Source organism: Archocentrus centrarchus, unplaced genomic scaffold (assembly GCF_007364275.1).
Source record: "Archocentrus centrarchus isolate MPI-CPG fArcCen1 unplaced genomic scaffold, fArcCen1 scaffold_57_ctg1, whole genome shotgun sequence".
Lineage (NCBI taxonomy): Eukaryota > Metazoa > Chordata > Actinopteri > Cichliformes > Cichlidae > Archocentrus > Archocentrus centrarchus.
Window position 1 is genome coordinate 1427552 of NW_022060278.1, and position 26180 is coordinate 1453731.

General features: G+C 39.2%; 1 protein-coding gene across 1 annotated transcript in view; it reads right to left on the reverse strand.

The window, feature by feature from the left end:
• Positions 1-22429, reverse strand: part of LOC115777565 (Fc receptor-like protein 5) — a 48454-nt gene extending 26025 nt beyond the window's left edge. The window contains exons 1-5 of the mRNA XM_030725497.1: positions 22301-22429; positions 21894-21929; positions 21449-21715; positions 20474-20743; positions 20074-20355 (exon numbers count right to left, since the gene is read on the reverse strand). Coding sequence (XP_030581357.1) covers positions 20074-20355; positions 20474-20743; positions 21449-21715; positions 21894-21929; positions 22301-22337 — 892 coding nt within the window. The 5' untranslated portion in view covers positions 22338-22429. The remainder of the gene's footprint in view (positions 1-20073; positions 20356-20473; positions 20744-21448; positions 21716-21893; positions 21930-22300) is intronic.
• Between the last annotated feature and the right edge of the window lie 3751 nt (positions 22430-26180).

The following is a 26180-nucleotide window of genomic DNA, read 5'->3' on the forward strand; positions in this document are numbered from 1 at the left end:
CAATGTGATTTTCTGGATTTGTTTCAGATTCTGTGTCTCACAGTTGAAGTGCACCTACGATAAAATTACAGAGCTCTCCATTCTTTGTAGGTGAGGAAACCTGCAAAATCAGCAGCGTATCAAATACTTCTTCTCCCCACAGTATGACTGCACATCTACTGAGTATGAAACTGAATGTCTACTAAAAACACATTAGCTGTGGTGTGTATGAAGCCTTGTTATTGCTGCCACATCTCTGCATGTGTAAAGGGGAACTGGACATTTGCTCTGCTTGCTATAATACATGTTTTTGTAGTGCTTTCTTTTTTTCTCAGCATGCATTCAATTTACTGTGGAAACATGGCTAGATATAAAGAGATGCAGCCCTATATTGAATATAGCACAATGTCTATAACACAGTGTTTTAATAAAATGACTGGCTTGCATGAGGAAACTGCTGATCAGTAGTGTTTCATGTCTGCAGCAGCAGCAAAGAGCTGATCTCTCTCTCTGCTGTCAGCTATCAGAGCTAAAACATGTTCTCTGGAAGGCAGCACACATTTAGCTTCAGTCACTCTTCCTCATTTTAGTTCTGCAGTTCATGAGATCATGTTTCATTTCTTTATTTTTAGTGAAGAGATGGTGCAGATAAGCCTGTAGCTAAGAGGTAACTTAAAGTTATACCATACTAAAATATCAGTGCTGTGTCTTTTTTTTGAGAAATGACCCACAGGTCGTGAATGGTTGTCTGCCTCTCTGTGTTTGACCTTTGACAGACCGGTGACCTGTCCAGGGTGTAACCTGCCTCTCGCCCTATGACAGCTGGCCTTCAAGGGGTGGCTGTAGCTCAGGATGTAGAGCAACTCACCTACTAATAGCAAGGTTGCTGGTTTGATCCCTGACTGCTCCAGTCTGCAAGTAGTTAGTGTCTTAACACATAAGCATAATTTAAAGGAACAGGTGCTGTTATTTTGTCGTATACTGCAGCTTTGAGTATTCTAGAAAACTAGAAAATATTCTAGAAAATATGTTATTTTCTTTCTAAAAATATTTTTGTTTGGTTTTGGTTATTTGGTTTAATTAATTCATCAAACTAATAACAAACTTAATTATGGTATTTATTGACTTATTACATAATTATACTACTGTAGCTCCACCTTGGATGGCATTTATGCTACATCACTGCAATATTGGTTGCATCTCCTCCACCACAAAAACCAGCATCAAGTTCATTAATTTGGTGGCACCTTCATCCAAACTAACATTAAAAGCTGCTCTTTGTGGTTTCAGAGCTGCAGCAGCTGCATCATTGTCCTCCTGTGAGAGCATGGCCTCTGCTGCAGAGACACTTCAGATCAGCCAGGCTCAGTTTGCATCTCACTGGGATGTTTTTTTCCTTCTCAAATACAAATTCAAACTGATGGTTCATTGACTTAAAGGCTGCTGTTACTGCTATAATGTTAGCTGAGCCACAGTGACACACAGAATATAAACCAAACACCAAACTGAGTGTCGCTTTGGGTGATTGTGAGTGACTTCATTTGCTGAAGTGTCGCCATCTTACTTTGCTCCCAGAGGTATTGTTGTTCTGATCATGAAATCTGATCACGTTCTGATTGATGAAATATTCTGATCTGGAGAAAAACAGAGAAATCAAAACCAACCTGCCAGGATAAACGCTCCTACAAGTGTTTATCCTTATCCCAGAGACAGAGACGTGTGCATACACACATTATTCCATTCTTTCAAATTATTTCTGAAATTCATGCAGAAAGGACGTAGAAAATGATACATTTTGTTACCTAAATGGAATGAAATCGAACTTTGACATCAGAGCAGTCTGAGCATTAATGAACTACTTTATGATCAAGAAACCATAATGAAACTGTACTCAGTGACTCTGAATGAGACCAGCTTCTCTGCACAATGAAAACATGAGGAGTGAGTGAGTGAGTGAGTGAGCTAGTGAGTAATTAGAATTTTACGGCATATGTGAATAACATGCAGACACAGATCGATCACTCTGCATATTAAAGAGTTTATAAGTTTATCCTGAAGCGTCAGTGCATTAAAACCCAAGAGAAACAGATCAAGAGCTGCATGAATGAATGGGTGGCTTTCAGGCAGGCAAAAATGGCCTCATAAAATAGTGCAGCTGCTGCTGTGGGTGTGAAACAATATGGCTGCCGTCTGTGGGTCATGTGTCACAGTTGATGATGTCACAGGTTGGTTCGTTTTATGTTTTGTGCATTGACACAACCTTTGACCAGCTGCCAGGGAGTCAGAGAGGAACAAACCATCCAAATGCAGATTTTTGTTGTTGCTGTAGTTTGTGTTTGTGTTGTGGAACAGATAAAGGAACAGGGAACATACATGATGATGTAACTGCCTGTTTATTGCTTATTTGTTGCTTATTTACTGCTTATACAAGTTTCAGTACCTATTAACATTCAGGTGGTGGTTGTGATTCTTCAAGTTATGGAACCTAAAAATACCTGAAAACATGCAGAAACTTTTGAAATGTCTGTTTTTCTACAGACGCTTAAAGGCAGCTGCATTTCAGTGTGTGACGTATTTTCACAGCTTCACAGGATGTCACTTTCTTTCTTTAGTCCAGCATGTGTCATCATCATCACAGTGACTCTACTTGTGTCTGTGGTCACACAGTGTCACGCATACTTTAATGCAGCAGTGATAATTATTACTATTATTCCAGGACAGGCAGATCATATAAAGTGTGTGATGCACACAGAGAGCAAAGTGAAATTCTCACTGTGCTCTTTGTGTTCTTGTCAAATCTCTGCTGTTTGCTGATAACAGAAAACAAGACATCTGCTAAATGGAGACTTTTGGCTGAAACCACAGGCTGCATTTCCTCTGTTCTAGGTGGTTCACACAGAAACAGTGAGGTCTGTCAGTGGATCAAAATAAACCTGTGGCAGCACAGACAGTAACCAACAACAGCCTTTCACACACATGTAGGTGTAACAGAGAGAGAGAGAGGACCTTTACAAAAGGGTGGACAGCAGCTAAAAGAGGGATGGCAGCAAAGAAGTACAGAGACCAAAGTAACTGTTAAGAAAATGTCATTTATTTACAATAGATGAAATTCATAAACTCTAAAACATGTCTGAGGCTGGATCCAAAGAAACAGCTCCATGTCTGTCCTGCTGTGCTGAACCCCGTGTTGGCCTCCTGTATCCATCTCTTTAAAATGGGGTTTCAGGGCAGGTGGACCTCAATGTGTTCACTGGGGAACAAACACGCAGAGTATAAAATAAAGTTTACTAATAAGAGCCACAGCATAAAAACACAGAGTAAAACATAAAAGTTATTATTCCTCCTTGATGAAAATGTATTTATTGGATTTTTGTGTTTTAAAGTTTTGCATCTATCAGAAAGTAAACAACATTTCCATCTGCAAAGAAGTTTATTCAAAGACACAAACAGGTCAAAAATGATCTGATCTGCTGCTCAGCAGCTCTGAAGTTATCAAACCTTCAACTGAGGTTGTTGAGTTTGACTGAACGCTGCGTATTCTGACACATGATCGCAGCACTGCCAAAAAAAGAAAAAACAGCAGTGAGAAGACTACACACACACACACACACACACACACACACACCCACACACACACACACACACATACACACAGACAAACACACACACACAGTGAAATCTACCAATGATTCAATCATTAATTTAACTTTATTGAACTGAATTATTGCTGAGACAAAATGAGACAAACACACAGAGTAATTACAGTAAACTGTGAAGAGCTGCACACATGAAAACTTCAGACAGCAGTGAGTTCATATCAACAGTAAATATTTCTGTCATTCAACACATCATCTGCAATCATTGCAATATTTGATTATTTTAAAAACATTTATTTAGTTCCAGCTTCATCTTTAAGTATCATGATACTAAAGAGTCAGAGTGAACAACCGTGTGCAACACAGACACACAAAATGCCAGCTCACATCCTCTGATGTCACAGCTGAGACTTTTCTAGTGTCCATATCTAAACACAAACTCTCATGAGCTATTTTAGCTGCTTTAGCCTGCCTGCAGCTGCTGTGCATCTGAAATCACCTTTCAGCCCACCTCCACCATCTCTGAGTTTGTGCAGAATCTGCAAATCAGCACAGAAGCCTGATGTGATAAGATTTCATTTTGTGTAAACCACAAGAAACAAGCTGATATGTTTGCAGGTGACTGCAGTTTGTAGCTGTATGAGCTGAGTTTGAAAGGAAGGAAGAACAGAGGCTAAAGAAATATTACTCTTGCAACAGAGAGCTCCATTAATGAGCATCCCACTGCCCCCTACTGACCATTCTTGGTATTACTAGAAGAAATATCATAACATTGCGTGTGTGTGTGTGTGTGTGTGTGTGTGTGTGTGTGTGTGTGTGTGTGTGTGTGTGTGTGTTTTGCTCCCTCTCAAAGAAAACTGTCTCACAACATCACACACTAGCTTGGTTCTACATTTATGTTCAATTGTGAGTCCTCAGTTTCCCACAGACACTAAAAACATGTTTTCCCTCCTCTGATACACACGCCTTCATTTTATACTCATGGCCAACTTTTACTGTCACAGAGGGGTTGATACTTTCTGTGGATGAATAAACTGCTGTGAAGAGCTACAAACACACTTTGCACAGTGATGTTGGAGCTCACACAGTACAATCATAACCATTCTGTAAGGATTCACTGATACTCTGTCAAAATAATACTTCCTCCTCCTTCACTTCATAGACTCATCACACTTTGATTTGTATCTGAACTTGTTCTTTAGGCACAGTTTCAGCTACATTTACAGCAGACAGGGATTTTTTTAGCTTCTGCAACACACCAAGACAAATAATAGACTGAAGTCAAAGTCTTTATTCTTTATTATCACAGCTCTGGGAATATTTAACACCCAGCCAAGCAGATGAATTCATAACAATTAATGAAAAATGGTGAAATTGTGCCCTCTGCTGGCTGCCAGCTCTAAACACAACCCAGTGATTCCAGTCCACATCTTATCAGAACTGTTAGCTGAAGGGGGAGTTTGAGTCAGCCCCACTGTAGCCCGACCCCCCCTCTCTCCTCCGCGGGCTTCCTCCGTCCCTGCCCCTCCCCACCCTGGTGCTCCTATGCTATATGCGCTTACTGCAGGGGTTTTTAACCTCATACGGTGCCCCCTACTGGGCAGAATATGAGATGCTTTTTTTCCTCACCTGTCCTATCGTATTTTGCTTTGTTTCCCTCTTTTGTAACAGCAGCGCCTCTCGGTGATGGCAGCAAGGCCGCAGACACTTATCTCCCTGTGTTTGTCTGGTTGTTTGTCTTTTCTTGGATGGGTGTTCTGTTAACTATAATTTCCCCATTGTGGGATCAATAAAGTATCATTCATTCATTCATTCATTATATTTGAGTAGAGTGTTCTCTGTGAGAAATGTGATCTGACCAGTTGCATGAAGAAAAAATTCATTCACGTGTGATTTTGTGGGTAGAGAGAGTGACAGATTCTCTAATAATTTCAATGTTACAGAAACATTTACAGCGTGTTCATGCAAGACCTTAAACAATGACCTGAAGTCTCTGTGAGACTAAATACTCGTAATAAATAACTTCACATGTTCTTTAACTCATCGGGGAGCAAACAAAGTGAACACAGAAGGACTAAATGAGAACATCATAAATCAACAATCAGGAAAAACTAAAAGTACAGTGTTCTCCATTTGCAGCCACTTCAGAGTGAATTTTCAAGAACAGGAAAATCACCTGCATTCCCACTAGTACTGCACACACACAGGAGTTTAAAGATGCCATCATTAAAATTACTTTGCATATTAGATATTCAAAGTAATTTTAATGATGATTTCACTGGCAGCCTATAACAGCGCTCAAAACATGTCAGCCGTCTCTCTCTTGTTGCTAAGAACATCTCGTGAACCAACAATGACCCACAATTCAGTGCTGATTAATTTTCTTAAGAATTATCTCCTGCCACTTGTGACTCATTTTCGGGTCACATATGTGATCATCCTAACAGATCAGGTTAGTGATCCAGCAGAGGGCGCTGCTGAGGAGACAAACACAGTCAGACACAGTGAATTCCAACAATCCTGCATGTTGAGGATCTCACATGCTTAGTGTATTGTTTTGTGTACTCTGTGGATCATAAAGTATCTTTTTGTGTTACCTCTAGGAGTTGTAATTATCAGACTCTAAACATAAAGATGTGATAAATCCAAGTTAAGACCAAGATGATCTGAACATGTTGAGACACAATGAAGCCCCAGAACATGTGAAGTTCCCCTTTGCAGTGATTCTACTAGTTTGTGAAAGTGTTTTGGTGTGAGGGAAACCACAATGTAAGAATGAAGAGCACTGCTGATTCTAATGTCAGACAGACTGAGCCACCATGAATGGAGGAGAGCAGATACAGAGCCTCAGAAACAGCTTCACTGCTTTGTGACAAAATATTTTCCATCAGTTTGTCTTTGAATTATAGTAGTTTAGACTACAGGCCGTCTAACATGTCACTAACTTACAGGAGTTGAAGCTGAAGGCACTCTGGCAGCATCCAGCACAACCAGTGTGACACTGAGCTGTTATATGAAGGACTCTGCTGGCTGAGAGTTTCAGAGGTTCAGAAACAGCTCATCTTAAGAGACATCAGTAACAGGTGATCAATCACAAGGCCTGATCACATGGATTGTTCTACTATTAGAGTTTATTCTTGCTTTAAAAATCTGCAGCTGGCAGATCTGACCATGTTCATGTTTGATCACATGCTGCCAGCACTGCAGTGGGACACACCTGCCACAGTGGCTGAGAAAAAGAGGGTTAAGATCCTGTTGGATTTCAAGCTCCAGACTGACAAGCAGCTGCTGACTAACCAGCCACACACAGTGGTGACTGACAAGGAGCACAAGACAGCAGCTGTGACAGATGTGACGTTCCTGGATAACAGGAACATCAGAAAGAAGTAAACCAGCAGCTTGATGAAGTATTGATGAAGTAGGATTTTTACTTCAAAAAACAAACATTTTTTTGGGCTTGTTTTTTTGTTTTTGAACGTGAAGTTGCTTATTTGGGATTGACTTTCTTTCCGAGTGAAACTTCTTGAACTCCATACTAAAGCAATTATGGGGTGGTAGTTTGTCCCTTCCAAGCCCCCGTTTCCTGTTTATCCCTCCCGCCCAAGTTGATCGGGTGCACAACCAACCAAACACTCATAACATCCCAGAGTGTGGAGGCAGCATAATGAGTTCCTGTAAGTGGGGAAAATATAGAAAAAATCTAATAAAGAGTGGCAGAAAGAGAGCGAACTAAAGAATGGATCTGAGCTCGGATGGGAGTCTGGCCTGAAAAGTGGATATGCATTATGGAATGCATAGGAGCGCCTCACAAGAGGTATATGTGTCCGCAAAAACCTCAGAAAGTAGCTGCAGTCCTGATGGGAGACGTATGAAAGGCACTCTGCAGATTTTGCAAGTGTGAATTATGTGCTCACCATGCTGATTTAATTCAACATGCTAATACTGAGAAGCACACACACAAAAAAACTGTGCACCCTTCTCTTCTATGAGGCTAAGAAACATGGCTTTCACTGCTCCAAAACACACAGACAAAACAATAAAATGAGCTATACTGCTATAAAGCTATACTGTTTAAAAGCGGCCTCAGTTTTACACGATGTGGTGGGTTGCCAGTTGGGCTTTTTTTGGGCTTGTTTCTATTGCAAGATCTGGCAACACTGGTGACAAATTAAATCTGTATTACATGAAAGTACAGGCCGGACCTCCCTGAGAAAACTGGGAAAACACAGTAAAAAGGCGTGATGAGCATAACGTCAGAGCAGCTGTTACTTCCCATCATGTTGATAATTTTAGTTCATTTTAGAACATTGTGAACTGTTTAACAATGAGTGCCTTTAAATGAACGCTCTCTTTCAGTGGATTCATGCACAACACTGAACAGCTGTGAATGTACTCACTCTGACACACAACAACAACACACTTTATTTATAGAACACTTTGTTTTAACAAAGATACATAGTGCTTATTTGCAAAATCAAAGAAATAGTTAAAAACATAAAAACAGATCTACAGCACATTAAAATGCATTAAAATTATGATCGACAGCAGGAGTGTCCAAACTTGTCTCATGGAGGATTTGATAATGTGAAAGTGCCCGAGGGCCAACAGTCCCTGATGACGTTATTTTAAAGAATCAAAGATGCTTATAAATAGTGTTATTTAATACTTTCATTTCCATTCAGCAAACAAACATGAAGTAACCAAATGTAGAGCATAAAGCTCTGAATTTCCAACTGAAAATTAAAACATACAGAAACTGTAAAAAACTGCTGTGTAATCCTGATAACAGAGCAACAGGTAAGATACTGACACTACTGTGAAGGACACACAGGTACACAGGGCAGGTCTGACTCCAGAGCAGTGGTAGATGTGTGTAAAATGTCACGTAGGTGGAGTCACTCAGTCTGGATCTCAAGCAGTTCTTGTTTAAGTTCAGAACAGAGAAAATCTGCATTCACAAACATGTGGAGCCAAACAAGACGAACATTTTCTATGCAAATGTTCATCTCTGGAAACTTGATCTTATCCAGCTGCTGGTGTTGTGCCAAAAAGTGATGTTTTTATGTTTTTGATGTATAATATCTCTGCTTAAATTGGTAATTAGACTGTAGTCAAGAGAATTTATGAAGGCCTTATGAATAAAATAAAGAAATGACCCATTTTGCAAGCATCTTTATGACTATGTTACTGTAGCTACATTATAATCAAGCTGCTCCTTTTTGTCCTCTTCAACTATCTTTATAGAACTGTGATTTTATATGTGTTGTAACTTCTGCTGCCCCCTTGACCAGATCTCTATGAAAAAAATGAAATTTTTCCTGATAAATAAAAAATATATAAAAGCTGCTTTGCCAAAATGTAATTGCAGCTTCTACCTGTGACAGGATTTGTTCTCACTCAGAATGAATTGATATCATTCATGATGACGATGATGATACTTTATTGATCCCACAATAGGGAAATTACAGAATGACAGATATGTTTGACCGATTGGAGCCAAAAAGTCATTTACACCAGTTTAAATACATCGTTTTTTGTTTTTTATTGGCACTTTCCAAAAATCACTTTTTGGAATTACATGCTGAGTTGAATTCATTGCTTGGGCCGGTGGGCCAAAAATAACATGTATGGACAAGATGCATGGGCCATAAAAAATCTGAGCATGGGCCATGTTTGGCCCGTGAGGCATAGTTTGGACTCCTCTGATTTAAAGGAAGATAAACGACTGAAACACACTGACCGATTTTTTCTGAAGGAAATATAAACTCAGGCTATCAGGATCATTGCTTTGAATGAAAAATCTGCTCCTTTTCAGTCAAAGTGACGTCAAGTTTTTAAGTTCCTTTAAAGAGAAAAAGATAAAAACAGCTAAAGAGCTGCTGTTAAGATTTTAGAGCTGTGGCTGAATTTGGATTCACATTATAGTAGTCAGAGCTCTCCTCTGGGTCACCACGTTGTCCTGTTGAGGTGATCAAATGAAAGCATTTAAAAACAAACACCCTCTGTTTGCATTTATTATCAGTCAGAATAATTAACAATGTAGATTTTACATTTCAAATCTCAGAGTTTGTGCACTCACTCGTCTTGTTAATGACTTTGAGCTGAATCACAGATGTGACATTGGTGTAATCACCTTCAGGTGGACCTGAAATAATCATCTTATTGACTTTAATGTTAAACACAGTTATTGTATAATCATCCAGCTTCCACAAACTCTGTATTAATGAAAGTGTGTACTTTACCATTTTCAGTGTTTTCAGAGCCTCTGATTGTCTCATAGACACAACGATCACCTACAGGTCAGAGAAAATCAGTCACCTCATGTCTGTGATACTAATTTAAACACAGTTTCAAACAAGTATTCTTGTTTCCTTCAACAGAGTTCAAACTGCAGCAGATGTAATAATTACAGTCTGGATGCAAAGAGCATCAGAATATTTTAAAGTAGATGAAAAACTAACCATGAAGAAGAGAGGAGTACACTTGCTGCTGATGTTCATCCTGATTCACCGTCTGCTCATTAGCAGGACCTTTATTAAAAATGTAAAGAAGACATTTGCTTTCACAGACCTCATGATGCATTTGTGTATCTGAATGAGTGAAGAGTTTGTAGTAAGTAAAGGAAAAGTTCTCACTGTTGGTCGTTCTGCAGCGATACAACAAGAGCAGGAGAATAATGAGGAGAGAGACTCCACAAACCAGTCCAACAATCAGCCACACAGGAGCTGAAGAGCTTTCAGCTGCTGACACAGTTACTGTAACAACAAACAAACTATTAATAAACTGTAATTATATTGGATATTTTCCTTCTCAGTCATCAAAATATTTCCAGATATTCATCAAATCTTTGATCCTGCTCACCTTTAACTAACATCCAGCTCTGTGGTGACTCTCTTCCTGAGTATTCACACTTGTAGAAACCTTCATCAGACTTTGACACTGCAGAGATCTTCAGCTCCTCTCGGGTATCATTTTGAACAAGTTTGTCATTGTGGTAGAAAAACACATTGGAAAGTATTTTTTGTGTCCTCAAACTGCAGCTCAGACTAACAGAAGCTCCTTCAGTCACAGGATGAACAGGACTCACCAGGATAGGAGCATCAGGATCATCTGTGACACAATCAAACACAATTGTTTCAGTCAGATCAGCTGGTGCAGACTTTTAGAAAAAGCTGACAAACAGTCAAGTCAATTTATTTATTTAACACATTTAAGCAGAATAAACCAAAGTGCTGAACAGCAAGTAAAATTATCAAAGAAACAATACAAATGATTGAACAATAAAAAGTGATGATTTAATAAATAAAACAATACAGTAATAAAATAAATATGAAAGTAGTAAATAATAATTAAAAAGTAAAATAATGATAGTGTGGTGTCTGATCGATCTGTGTGTTAAATTGTGTGTTAAACTGCATTTATGTTTAGGTTTTCTCCTTTAGGATTAAGGCCTTGAGTTCAGGGCTGCTTTGATCAGTGAATGGTATGAGAGTGGAACCTCTTGTTGCTTTCTCCAAAAAAGAGAATGACCTCACATACATGCAGGAAATAAGATATACCTGGTTTTTCAGAAAATACTATATATGGTGTTTGTACTGCTATGCTAAAATTCTATGTATGCATATGTGTTCTCTTTCTTAAAGTCTTTACTGGAATGTATGTATTGTCTCTTTCCTTAAAGGTTCAGGCAAAGGAGATGTGATTTAAACTTCCCCCACAGAAGGAATGTATAGAATGTCCTTGTAGGATCTCTGGCTTTCCATATAAGGGATTGTCCAGATGTTCAGCTATAGGTTAGGAGGCTGAGGATGTGGGGGTTGCTAACACTATATAATGTCTGTTGCCCCTTTGTTCAAGGGAGTTAGGAAGATTGGGCCTCCTGTCCCCCGATGGCTCTACAAAGCATCGGTTATGACATTGTCTTTTTTGTAAATAAACTTTATGTTATACATTAAGACTGTCGGCGAAGGATTTCTTCAACCACATCATGAAACTACAATTTTGACATCGTGAACTACAATAGTAAATGAGATACACTGACACAATAACCAGAAAGTAATCTGAAGCTGAAAAACTTCATGAGAAGAAGCTTGTTTTCCACTGGGATCTGAAGAAAAGGAGGACGATGACCTAATCCAGAGTTTCAGAGCTGTGACTCAGAATGAGTGGTCACCTACGAGCCAATCAGCAATTAGGAATAACTAGAAGCTGTTGATATTTGCAGCTAAGTGAGCAGCATGGGACGGGATTGGAGAAGATCTGATTGATAACCTGGAGCAAGCCCATACAAGCACTTCCTGTCTTTCACAGTGCAACAACTGAAAAACATGATCAAGCCTCCACACAGTGTTAATTTCGTTGACCAACTATTTTCGTCACAACCCTTTTTTTCATGACGAAAACGAAATAAAAACTACCTAAAAGGATTTTTTTTTTAAAATGACGAAATAAATTGACACTTTCGTCAACAAATCAAAATGAGATGGAAATGCTTGGTGAGGATGACATCCAATCACAATTGATTTAATTTTGCAAAAGGGCGGGACAAATTAGGAAAACATCCAATCAAACGCACAGTTGTACAAATTTGATCTAAACCTTGGAAGGCCACACTAGCCTGTGAATTTTTCAGGCAGAGCAGGCCTACTCATCAATATTTTATTGTTATGCTCAATAAACAGGGTCAGGTAAATAAAGATGTTTGTGCAATATGTTTATGTGTATTGGTCTTTCAAGCATTGTTCCATAACTTTTAATAAATGTTTAATTTTGTGTAAGTGTGTATAATGACTAATTCAAGGGAACTGAAGAAAAAGCATTTTACACCCTTTATGTTTTATTTGACTAAATCGACGGTAGATTCAGTCGAATATATTCTAATTGGCCGACTAAAACTAGACTAAAACTAAAACTATTCAGATGACAAAATTATGACTAAAACTAAATTACATTTTCATCCAAAGACTATGACTAAAACTAAATCAAAATTTTCTGTCAAAACTAAAACTGTTTCCAGGTACCTGTCAGGAGACCAGCAGCAGCATTTTGAAGCAGCTGTAACTGTGATATTACTGTTATGGTCAGTCCAACATATAATGAACTGCAGCAGTCTGGATGTAATAAAAGCATGAATGACTTTCTGTGATAGAAAGACCTGGTTTAACTTTAGTTAAAAGTCTTAATTGAAGAAAGCCTGATTTGATCTGTGAGCCAAACTTAAGATCAATATTTTTTTACAAGAGGTTTAAGAAATGATGTCTGGGCTCAGGATCTGACGGCTCATTAAAAGTATAATTGCCTAAGAATTAAGTTTAAGTTGCTGCACTCAGAAACCTGCAAAAATTGGCTTCGCTTGCTTTTTATTAACAGACCAGTACAAGGAGCTCCAGGATGGAAGAGGTTAAGTTCAGATGACAAAAATCTTCCCTAAACCAAACCTTCATCACAGTAAGGAAAAATCTGTGACTGAGTTCTCTTTGGAAACTGTGATGGTGGAAGTTTTTACTGGGACAGCAAAACAAACAGTTCTTCATTCCACAAGAAATTATTTAAATGATTCCCCAAAGATTCAAGATCTGAACTTTATCATTTGTATTTTTGTTTTTGGTGCCATGTTTTCATTCTTGATAATGAAGCTCTGCACAATTCTAACAAGCAGCTGATTAAATTAGATAATTATTCATTTTTATATGAGGCTGCTGTAGCAGTGAGGTGTGGTTTGAGCACAGCTGCAGGAGGAGAGGTGGAGCAGAGTAGTTCATGGAGCTGTGCACAGTGCAGGTAAATAAAGAAAGTTTGCTGCTCTGAACTCCCTGATTGGCTCTGCACTGAGGAGAACTCACATACAGCAGAACCTTTGATACAACTGCACCTTTTTACACGATACACTCTGATGACACATCTTGACCTTCTTTGTGGTTTATTGAAAAAAGAAAATATAACAGTTATTTGTGCACTTTACAAATTTGCTTAACTAGTTTAAAAGATTGAGTGAAATGAGACCAACAATCAAGAGCATTTTGCTGCTTTGGTGAGATGCCGAAAATTGTCTAAAATTCGAATTTTTTACTGAAAAAAAAAGTATAATAACATACTCTGTACAGTGATGTTGACTGCACTGCTGAACTCTCCTGATCCAGACTCACACCAGTACACTGCAGCATCTGACTGTGATGTGTTGATGTTACATGTGGATCCAGTCATTGTCCTACAGTCAGAGTTCAGTCGGCCGTCCTCAGTGAACTTCTTCACTCTCCACTCAGCAGAGTTTCCCTCACAGGTCAGTGAGACAGAGTCAGAGGTGAAGTGTTGCACTCTGTCAGGACTCACTGTGAGAGACACTGCTGAATGAACATCTGGAAACATGCAGGGAGGAGACAAAGCTCACAGATGTTAAGTATTTCTTATTAACAGATTAAGAAGATACAATATTTGTTTTGGCCAACCTAAAATTTGTACCTTCAATACCAAGAACAACAAAATCTTTGATGTGAGAAAAACATTTATTGGCCACCTGTAGTCAGTGTTTTCTTCACATTTATGTTAAACTGCCTGCTGCCTTTCTTTACCCAAAGATGTTCCTGGTCTTCATATATTTCAGTTTTTTTTCTGTACATCCACTTAACCACTAAGAAAAGTGTCTTCAGTCAATTGTACATCTTGTCTGTTGAGTAATTAATATGAAATTAAAGTCAATATTTGGTGTGATCACCTTTATCTTCAACACAGCCTGAACTCTCTTTGGCAGCTTTCTTGTCATTTCTTTAAATGGTCTTCAGGAAATGTTCTCCAGGCTTCTTGAAGGACATTTTATGCTTCAATGAGTTGTAGGTCAGTTTTAAGTGGCTAAACAAGGAAATAAATAAATGAGCCTATCCCAGCTTTCATAGGGTCAGAGGCAGCTTTATTTTTTTAATGGCAGGTAATTTCATAACACAGCAGGATGTCTGCTACCATTTGCTTACATCTACTGTCCAGTAGACCCACAGTTTCCTGTATTGTGTTTACATGACACTTCTCATTTGTAAATGACTTCTTTCTCTTATTCTGCATGTTGCTTCTCTTGAACGTACCCATCACAGCCACAGAAACACCATTTATCCACTTCCTTTAACTTATCCTTTTCAGGGTAGCAGGGGGCCTGGAGTCTATCTCAGCTGTCATTGGGCAAGAAGCAGGGGCACCTGGACAGGTTGCCAGTCTGTCCCAGGCCCAACAGAGAAACACACAACCATTCACACCTATGGGCAATTTAGAATCACCATTTATCTGATCTATCCTCACTAACTACAGTTGGACTGTGGGAGGAAGCCAGAGTACCTGGAGAGAAGTACACAGACACAAAGGGAGCAGCAACCTCTGCAGAGAAAGGCCCCGACTGGATGATGGATTTGAACCCAGGACCTTCTAACTGTGAGGCAACAATGCTAACCACTGCACCACTGTGCTGCCCCCAGGAGACTGAATTAAAATGTTCAAAAGTCTTTACTGCACAGAATGAACATGAACTGTGAGAGATGTGTCTAAGGCGTCTCTGGGAAACTGTACCGTCCACAGGAGAGGAGAGCACTATCAGTCCGAGGGGTCCAGGCAGTGAGTCCAGTTAGTGAGAGTGAACAAAGAGCTTTACTTGGAGGGCTGAAGGAGATTTCCTGAGGGGGAGGCCCCCGAATTGTCTTTCCGTAGGAGCAGAGGGTGTTGGAAGGTGAGCAGGCAGGTGAGTAGGTGAGGTGAGTGTGGATGTTAGTGAAAGAAGTGTAGTGTCTTAAATGCCTATGTGAAACTGCATGTATGTTGTCCTCCTAAACATATAGGAACATTCCAGCAAGGGGCCTCTCAGTTTGGGAGCTCATCTTCACTGTTTATCTTTACCAAATAAGGAAAGTTGTAAAACTCAGGATTCTCTGACCCCCCCCCCCAAGAAAGCTGGTTTGAACCAGTCTGTGTGGCAGCATGTCTACCATATGTTAAAGCCTATATAATGCTGTAAGTTTCTTTGTTCGGGGTGTGCAGAAGATCATTGGCTTTCTCTCACCCAGATGTCTCGAGCGTCTGTTTTGACATTGTCTTTTTTGTAATAAACCTTAGTGTTATTCATTGAGACTGTGTCGGCGAAGGATTTCTTCAAAACACAACATCATGGCATCAAGATCAAGAAACAACAGAAGCTTGTAGGAGAAACCGACCAGCTTGATAGAAGCAGGTAGGAGACTCTGCTGAGGAGCAGCATAAGCAAGCAATCTGTCAGAGACTGGGTGAGGGGAGCTGGCCATTAAATGCAGGTCATTAATGAGACTGATGAGGAGCAGGTGGTCAGGCTGAGGCGCAGAAATCTGGCTCCATTCAGAAGGCAAAGAAACCTCAGCTGAGCTCCTCCTGGACTCAGGGACAGTTAGAGTCTCCAAAGAAAGACACACCAGTAGAGGACTATGACACAGAAAGCCTCAAGAACTATTGTTCAAGATCACTTTAAAAACAGAAGCACTCAGACCGCAAACCTCTGCCAAGGCAGCTCACTGTGGACAGTATTTACTTTTAAGGAAATAATATTGTATTTTGTATATGAACATTATGTAGGAGAGGGTAATGGATGATGGGCACTGATTCATAAATAAGCAGACATGAATAACTTGAGCTTATAACATAATATTATACTGCAGTATGTTTCTAACTAACTAGCAGCTCATTCTCTCTCTTGGTAACACTTTAAAGATTTAACACATTTTAGGGTCCACTTGAAAGAAAGGCAGATATGAAATGTAAAAGTGAGGTCAGAGGTCAAATGTGACCTGATATATGGATGCTATGATCAATATGTAGAATCCACACAAACCAGTATAATTTCCTAAATATTGTAAATACAAACAATGGCAGTAAGAAACTTTAAATATGTCTACATTATAATTCTGAGGTTCAGATCAATCTGTTGACTAAACATGACCTCCTTGGTTGTGGTGATCACCAGAAAGTTTGGCTCCTTAGAAGCAAAATATTTTTAAAAAATGAGGGGTGGCTAAAGACTTTTGCACAGCACTGAATATGTCTTTGGTGTTTCCTGCTATCATCATGATTGAAAAGGATATAAAAGCAGGAAACAAAGAAATTCATTTTGGCTTGATCACAGTAAGAAATTAAAAGATGGATTCTTCTTTTCATATAAATTAGTTTTAACGGACTGAATCTCAGTGAAAGAGAGAAACTGGTAAAGAAACATAACATCAGCTTATTGAAAGGATAGAAACAAACTGACCTGCAGAGCAGACAAACTTTGGTTCACTGTGATCAGTGTGATACTCTGGGTCTCCTCTTCCAGCTCTACACACATATCCTGCTGTGTGTGTCTGTCCATCAATGATGTAGGAGTCCTGTGCAGTCCCACTGCCATCAGGTAGCAGCTCATAACTGTAGGATTTCTCTGATAGATCAGGAACAGCTTTATACCAGTAGAAGCTCCATCCTGCAGACGGATGTTCAACCTCACAGTTCAGAGTTACTGAGGCTCCAGGACTCAGCCATGATGGAGACACAGTGAGGACAGGACGGGGTCCATCTGTTCAATAAAGATTTTATCTCAGTGTTTAGTTAATGATGCACCACTCACACTCACATTGACACCTTTGGGTAATTTAGAATCACCAGTTAACCTAACTCCAGTAACTGCATGTCTTTGGACTGTGGACAAACTCCACAGAAGGGCCGAGGTGGATTCAAAGCCAACCTTTCTAGCTGTGAGGCAACAGTGCTAACCACCACACCCCCAATCTGATGGGCAGGTTAATGCATGTTACTGTTGAATTGATTAGTTTTTCATGTCTTGCAGCCTGGCGTTGCTTCCAGTAACAGCATATAGATACCAGCTCAGTGATAAGAAAATATTAATATAATAAAAAGTAAAGTGGCAGGTAATTTCAAAGCACAGTAGGATGTTTAGCACCATTTGCTATCAGTTACACAATTCCCTCCATCCTCCATGTGTTTACATTACACTTCTTATTCTGTGTTCACAACCACAGAAACACTAAAATGTTGTTACTCAGTGAAGATTCCTGTCAGCCTAACAGTCTCCCACCTGCATCCAAAGGCTCTCTATTAGATCTCATTTCTATTTTGTTTTTGATATTTTCTTTTCTTTTTGTCAATGTTATTGTTCATTTTAGGCTTTTAATAGTTCATGTAATGCATGCTGGTGTCCTTGTGATCCTAGTTTGAATGAGCTCACTTTCTTTTGTCTGTCCTAATAAGATTTTTACCCTTTAGTCAAAGAACAGGTTTGTTAGAACGAGCTGTTTCTACTTTTCTTTCAGTGTTTCATTTTGAATAAGCCAGTGCATAATTTAATGTCATTTATGAATGATTAGTTTGATATTATATAAACTGACTGTCTTTTTGTAACAACCATAACTTTGAAGCAGCCTTGAAATACAAAGAAGTGAAGGTGTAGGCAGTGAGGCATTCAGCACGGAGAGTGATGTTGTTTCTGTTTGAGGACATTCCTGGATCGACCCCTGATCCCAAATAGGATTTTTAGAGGAAAAGAAATCAGCTTCAAGCCTTTCTTAAAGTCCAGAAAGTACTACAGTTTTTTTTTATTTTCTGTGTACTGTATGAGAGCTGCAGTGAGGAGGTCAGGGTGTGTGGTGGGTGTAGAAAGGTCAGAGGAAACATTAAATGTAGTGTAAAATCAAAGTTACCTAAACATAAAGTACGCACTTGTTGGCAGGAGATCAAAAAGAAAACTAAATAAATGAGTTAACAGCACATTTCACAGGCTGAGTTTGAAAGTTATAAAAATGAGATCTTCAGACTTTATATTCCAGGTTATAAACATTATGCTGACAAACTTAATCAGAATCCTTTTATTTAGTTTTATTTGAAGCAGACAGGCTGTCAGTTTGACCTGCGGTTGCTTTTGTTTTGACAAAGACGCATCAGATTGAGTTTGAACTGAAACACCAATCACTGCATTTCTTGACATCAGCTAGAATACCATACTAACACACCAACACACAATCACATCAATGCAGCAGCTACAACTTTCTACTACAAATACCTTTCACTGTCATGGTCGCTGCGTCTTGGACCCAGAGTTTTGAGTTATCTTGTTATGATTCCTGGTTTTTATTCTTTATGTTAATATTTCAGGGTTCTTATCTGGTTCTGCTCAGTTATGTTATGTTCCCTTAATCTCTGTATTCCTGTCTCTCTTGTATTTCCATGTCTGGTTGAGTTCTAGTCTCGTCTCTCTCTGTTGTGTCTCTGGTATCGTGTCACTTATGTTTTGTGAGTCCATGTGTCTGGATTCTGTCTCTCTGTCTTATGTCACGTCCACATCTGTTTCTATGGCTGCTTGGTTCCTGTTTTACTTTGCTAGTCTCATGTTTTGTGTGCTTCACGTTCAGTTTCCTTCTGTCTTGTCTTGCTTAAATATTCCCAGCTGTGTCTCCACCTGTTCCTGATCCTGTTGTCACCCTTGTTTGTATTTAAGCCCTGAGTTTTCCTGTGTTTGTTATTTAGCTATATTAATAATCCTCATTAAAGGAACCTCTTAGTCAAGTCTGCCTCCTGTGCACTGCATTTTGGGTCCAACATTGGTTTTGACATTCACACCCTACCTGTCAGATGTCACAGGTGAACAGCTGAAAGCACCTAAGGACTGATCAAAAACACAAAGGCTCACATGCAGTGTGCTACACAAAATACCAATGATGTGACTTTCCCAAATGTGGGTCTAATAGAAACTATTTTATCTTATCGACAGCAGGATGAGATGCAGAGCAGCTGATCAGAAAACATCAACATGGATCTTAAATAAGAGCAGAGACACTCTTAAAGTAGGAAGTCTCAGTTTTTAACTTCTAGCTGCCATTAAAAATGAATTTAATTATTTGCAGATTGAAACTGATGCTCATTATCAACCAAATATGAACTGCCCAACACACTGTAGCACAAAAAAGTGCACACTTCAGTATTCAACACACCAAGATGAAGAACTCGATCCTGAACACCCTCACAAAACATTATATAGCATGTAGTGTGTGTGTGTGTGTGTGTGTGTGTGTGTGTGTGTGTGTGTGTGTGTGTGTGTGTGTGTGTGTGTGAGAGACTACAAAATCGCTGCAAGAAAAACATGTCAGATTCACGAAATTGGTTAGCTGGAAGTCCATGACCTTGTTTAGCAGCTCCAGAGCAAATAATGTGACGTAAGAGGAAAGAAAACGTAACAGGGAAAACTGAACAGAGTAAAAAATATGACCCAAAAAGAATATAAAGATATCTATGCAGCACCGGGAAAGATAAATTCTAATTTTCTGCACTCCTACACACTCAAAGTACACAAAAAAATTATTTAACAGCTAAAAAACTGGATTTTGCACATTTCCCCTTTAACAAATTGAAAAACTACAATGAGCTGCTATCAGCTGCAGCTCTCTGACTAATAACGTGTTTGTACCATTGTGACATTTGTAAAAATGTAGATGACACAACAAACATGACTTACTTGTTACTGACAGTGTGAAGGCTTCACTCCACTCTGTTGAAGAATATGAGTCATTTCTGCGTCGACTCTTACACATGTAGTCTCCACTGCTGGACTCAGAAACTCTGAATGTCAAAGAATTATTGTGTGTCCACTGTGTGGTTTGCCTGGGTCCTCTCCATTGATACTCCCACTCAGTGGGTTCACCTCCTTCCTGCACCTCACATGTCAGAGTGATCGTCTCACTGCTGAATATCTGAGGCCAGTTGTGTTGTTGTTGTTTTACAGCAACTTTATTGGAAACTGTTTACAGATGTTAACAGTTGAGATACAAACAGAAACATGAAATCAACAGAGAAAACTTAACATTGTATGTTTGCTAATCATGAGTGAATGTTTCAAACTAAATTACTGAACTCACAGGTTATCTCAATGCTGACTTCATCACTTTTATAAGTGTAGTAAACTGAGTTTCCTCTTCTTACTCTGCAGCTGTAGATTCCTCCTTGAGATACTCTGATAACTCTGTTTGGTTGATCATCTCTTCTGATTTGAACTTCAGTGGTTCTTTGGGTGCGTCTGAACCACTCATATTTCCACTCAGCAGATCTCCCCACAGAGCAGGTCAGTGTCACACTGCCCCCTACTGGTATGATTGTTGTTCCTGCTGTCAGTGTGGCCCTGCGTTTATCTGGAGTTATGAAAGAGAAGGAAAAAATATACACACAGGATTTATTATAAAGCCAAAAAACATACAAAAGTTAAAAAGCAGGATTAACTATGAAGCCAAAAATCAGACAAAAAGTTTAAATTTAAAGTATGTTTTAATGTTATGCAGCTTCCCATTTACAGCAAATCTAAACATATCTTTACTTTTTGTTTGTTTTTTCTCTGCAGTTTGAGATCATTTTAATTTCTATCTCAACATGGTGACAGAACTACAGTAACTCAGGTTGTAGATCTGTAAATAAACCCAGTTTAACTGTTTGTCCATTCACTGACCTGAAGAAGTCACACTGAATGTAAACTAATACAGTTCACTGAAGGACACACAATAGTGGGTTAAGAGGGCTCTGTGTGGATAACAGAAACATCAGTCACCTTAAATTTTATGAAACTTTGATGTTTCTTATTTTCCTTTTTTAATTAAATTTTATCCACAGTTGTTGTTTTACATTAAAACACACACATGTAGTAATGATGATCAGAGTCTGTGAGTATTTTAGTGCTGTGTACACTGTGAGCAAAGTAACAGGTAAAATACAGACGTCCTGGTTAAAGTTTCACAGCATCAGAAAAAAGTTTCCATGACAACAATAATTAAATGTATTTTATCATTGAGGTGAGTATTTGAATAGAGATCATAAATTTATGCTATTGGTCACTGAGGACTTACCTGATACAGTTACAGAGACAGTGTTACTGCGCTTTGTATAACTTGAACTCTTCCTGTGACCAGAACACTGATATTCACCACTGTGACCTGTAGATGTAATTTGTAATCTGTAGTATTTGTGTGTGTTGTAGGGGACAAATTCTCGACCATCCTTGTTGAGTTTGTATTCCCAGTCAGTGTCTGCTCCTTCATTCATGTCACACATGAAGGTAACAAACTCTCCAATGAAAAAACTGGACCAGTTGGGTTCAATAGTTAACACAGCATCTAGAATCCAACACAACCACAGCATTAACAATCTAACACACTATTATGCACTATAGGAGGCAACATCTGTGTTTATACTGTATGTTCAAATATTGAATATGATTGATGCAGCAGGCTGAGATGAATCTTTATTACTAAATAAAAAGAAAGAAATGAAAAAGTGAAAGTGTTCAGTCACCTTGAGCGTGTCCAGTGCAGAGGAGCGTACAGAGCACTACAATAAAGGCAGAAACTTCAGACATCATCAAACTAAAGACACACTCAAATATGGCAGAAATAAAACACTTGGGCTTTTAGCAGTGGCTGCTGTGATTGGCTGCATTTTAGATTAAGATGTAAAATGCATCAAATGATCACAGATGCAGAAACAAACCTTTCTTAGATAAACTAAAGCAGCTCCACTCTAATCTGAGTCAGTGCACTAAAATCTAATCCAGGCTACAAACAACCATGTTGATAACAAACATGAGAGTCCTCTGTTCAAATGAACTGAAATGCTCCAAATGACTGATACTCTGTTCTTCTCACTGAAACATGTTTATCAGTCAGTATGAATCAAACTATAGAAGTCAGTGATGTACTCACAGAATAGGCCCAGCTCACAGAGCAAAGTGGGTCCCATCCTCACATCCAGCAGCGACACGTCTGAAAACTTCTACAACTTCCTGTAAAGAGAAAGAGTGAAGCAGCAGCTACGAGAAGTAGAAGCAGAAAAAGAAGCTGCGTTTAATACACACAAGATCAGAGTTTGTCTCAGACTTCTTCTTCTGGCTGCAGCCTCTCTGTGCTTCCTTCCTTTTACACCCTCAAACAGCTCCTGTAGCTTTGACCGCAGCAGTTGGTGACGTGTTTACATTTCCTGTCCACTGCAAACATATAAGCTTCTTTCTTGTGTGTTGTGTTCCTACCTTTCTCTATGATATGCTAATGAGTTGTTCAAGTCAGGTGACATATTTTGTGGATCATAGTTGTTTCCTCTTTTTTCTTTAGAAACTTGTAAGTTATTTTTAAACTGTTCTGTGGATCAGGATCATGCTGCAGGGTTCAATTTAAGGTGATTTTATTCAGGCTTTGGTGAGAGTTGAGTCATTCGGCTGACTGCAAGTATTCAAGGTTCTTATGATCGGTCCAAATCATGATGGTTGTTCTGCTCTCTTCAGCCAGTGCCTCCATTCTTCTAGGGTTAGTTTCACTGCCAGCAGTTTTCCATATCGTACTTGCATTCTGCAAAAGAGAAACGACCAAATTAAAAAGGCACATGTATGCGTTTTGTTATTAACTACCCAGGACAAGATGGTGCCCACCTCATAGTCTGAAGCATCTATTTCTACAATGTTTTCTAGAAGAACGTGTCAACTTGTTCTTCATTTTTTTTCCACGAAGAACAAGTTGGCACCAACTGGAGAAGAGGGAGGTCTGATTATCCTGGTGGCTCGGGAATCTGAGATGTAATTTTCCATTGCTTCTGTTTCAGGACTAGTGGGCACTGTGGCTGCTGGAAGTAAATCTATAGCACAGAGGAGAGCAAAGAGCTTCAAAAACAACAAACTGTATTAATTCATGTTGATTTCCAGAAAGGACAAGGTCAGCTGGAGAAGTTTGGTGTGTTGGCATTCAGTGCAGAGACAAGAAGAGCTTCAGAGAGACTTTCTACTAGGATATTAAGCTGTGAGTGAGCCTAGAATCAATAAATTGAGGCTGTGGTGCAATTACCTTCTGCTGCAGCTGCCTCTGAACTCCTGCGATCCAGAAGTGGTTGTGGAAAGCAGAGTCCTGAGGCGTGCTGCAATCTTGGGTTTTGCTCCCTCCTCCCACAACCTGTTATCTAGTTTGATGGGAATCAGTGGTGTTAGTGTATTTTGAGGCTAACTCATTGATCAACTGTTCACTCAAACTCTGACAGAATGACTCTTACTGGGCCTCATCTTCTGACACTGTCCCTGATGTAATGTTGTAGGGGGCAGAAGCATTGTCAGGTTTTAGAGAGTGATCACAAACTGCTTTGAACTACAAAATCATTGGCAGTAATAAAATGCTAATTAATTGTTTAAAAATCATACAATGTGATTTTCTGGATTTGTTTTAGATTCTGTGTCTCACAGTTGAAGTGCACCTACGATAAAATTACAGACCTCTCCATTCTTTTCGGGGTGGCTGTAGCTCAGTAGGTAGAGCAGGTCACCTCCTGATCGGAAGGTCAGCGGTTCGAATCCTGGCTACTCCAGGCTACATGCCAATGTATCCTTGGGCAAGATACTTAACCCCAAGTTGCTCTCCGACCGTTCTGTCGGAGTATGAATGCGTGTGAATGTTAGTTAATTAAAAAGCACTTAGCTTCGTGAAAATGGAAGTGCTTGTATGAATGGGAGTGCATGGGTGAATGCAAACAGGTTGTATAAGTGCTTTGAGTGCTCATACTGAGTAGAAAAGCGCTATATAAGAACTATATAGAACCATTTGTAGGTGAGGAAACCTGCAAAATCAGCAGCGTATCAAATACTTCTTCTCCCCACAGTATGACTGCACATCTACTGAGTATGAAATTGAATGTTTACTAAAAACACATTAGCTGTGGTGTGACTGAAGCCTTGTTATTGCTGCCACATCTCTGCATGTGTAAAGGGGAACTGGACATTTGCTCTGCTTGCTATAATACATGTTTTTGTAGTGCTTTCTTTTTTTCTCAGCATGCATTCAATTTACTGTGGAAACATGGGTAGATATGAAGAGATGCAGCCCTATATTGAATATAGCACAATGTCTATAACACAGTGCTTTAATAAAATGACTGGCTTGCATGAGGAAACTGCTGATCAGTAGTGTTTCATGTCTGCAGCAGCAGCAAAGAGCTGATCTCTCTCTCTGCTGTCAGCTATCAGAGCTAAAATCTATTCTCTGGAAGGCAGCACACATTTAGCTTCAGTCACTCTTCCTCATTTTAGTTCAGCAGTTCATGAGATCATGTTTCATTTCTTTATTTTTAGTGAAGAGATGGTGCAGATAAGCCTGTAGCTAAGAGGTAACTTAAAGTTATACCATACTAAAATATCAGTGCTGTGTCTTTTTTTTTAAAAAAATGACCCACAGGTCGTGAATGGTTGTCTGCCCCTCTGTGTTTGACCTTTGACAGACTCAAGGGGTGGCTGTAGCTCAGGATGTAGAGCAACTCACCTACTAATAGCAAGGTTGCTGGTTTGATCCCTGACTGCTCCAGTCTGCAAGTAGTTAGTGTCTTAACACATGAGCATAATTTAAATGAACGGGTGCTGTTATTTTGTCGTATACTGCAGCTTTGAGTATTCTAGAAAACTAGAAAATATTCTAGAAAATATGTTATTTTCTTTCTAAAAATATTTTTGTTTGGTTTTGGTTATTTGGTTTAATTAATTCATCAAACTAACAACAAAATTAATTATGGTATTTATTGACTTATTACATAATTATACTACTGTAGCTCCACCTTGGATGGCATTTATGCTACATCACTGCAATATTGGTTGCATCTCCTCCACCACAAAAACCAGCATCAAGTTCATTAATTTGGTGGCACCTTCATCCAAACTAACATTAAAAGCTGCTCTTTGTGGTTTCAGAGCTGCAGCAGCTGCATCATTGTCCTTCTGTGAGAGCATGGCCTCTGCTGCAGAGACACTTCAGATCAGCCAGGCTCAGTTTGCATCTCACTGGGATGTTTTTGTCCTCCTCAAATACAAATTCAAACTGATGGTTCATTGACTTAAAGGCTGCTGTTACTGCTATAATGTTAGCTGAGCCACAGTGACACACAGAATATAAACCAAACACCAAACTGAGCATCACTTTGGGTGATTGTGAGTGACTTCATTTGCTGAAGTGTCGCCATCTTACTTTGCTCCCAGAGGTATTGTTGTTCTGATCATGAAATCTGATCACGTTCTGATTGATGAAACATTCTGATCTGGAGAAAAACAGAGAAATCAAAACCAACCTGCCAGGATAAACGCTCCTACAAGTGTTTATCCTTATCCCAGAGACAGAGACGTGTGCATACACACATTATTCCATTCTTTCAAATTATTTCTGAAATTCATGCAGAAAGGACGTAGAAAATGATACATTTTGTTACCTAAATGGAATGAAATCTAACTTTGACATCAGAGCAGTCTGAGCTTAATGAACTACTTTATGATCAAGAAACCATAATGAAACTGTACTCAGTGACTCTGAATGAGACCAGCTTCTCTGCACAATGAAAACATGAGGAGTGAGTGAGTGAGTGAGTGAGCTAGTGAGTAATTAGAATTTTACGGCATATGTGAATAACATGCAGACACAGATCGATCACTCTGCATATTAAAGAGTTTATAAGTTTATCCTGAAGCGTCAGTGCATTAAAACCCAAGAGAAACAGATCAAGAGCTGCATGAATGAATGGGTGGCTTTCAGGCAGGCAAAAATAGCCTCAGTAAATAGTGCAGCTGCTGCT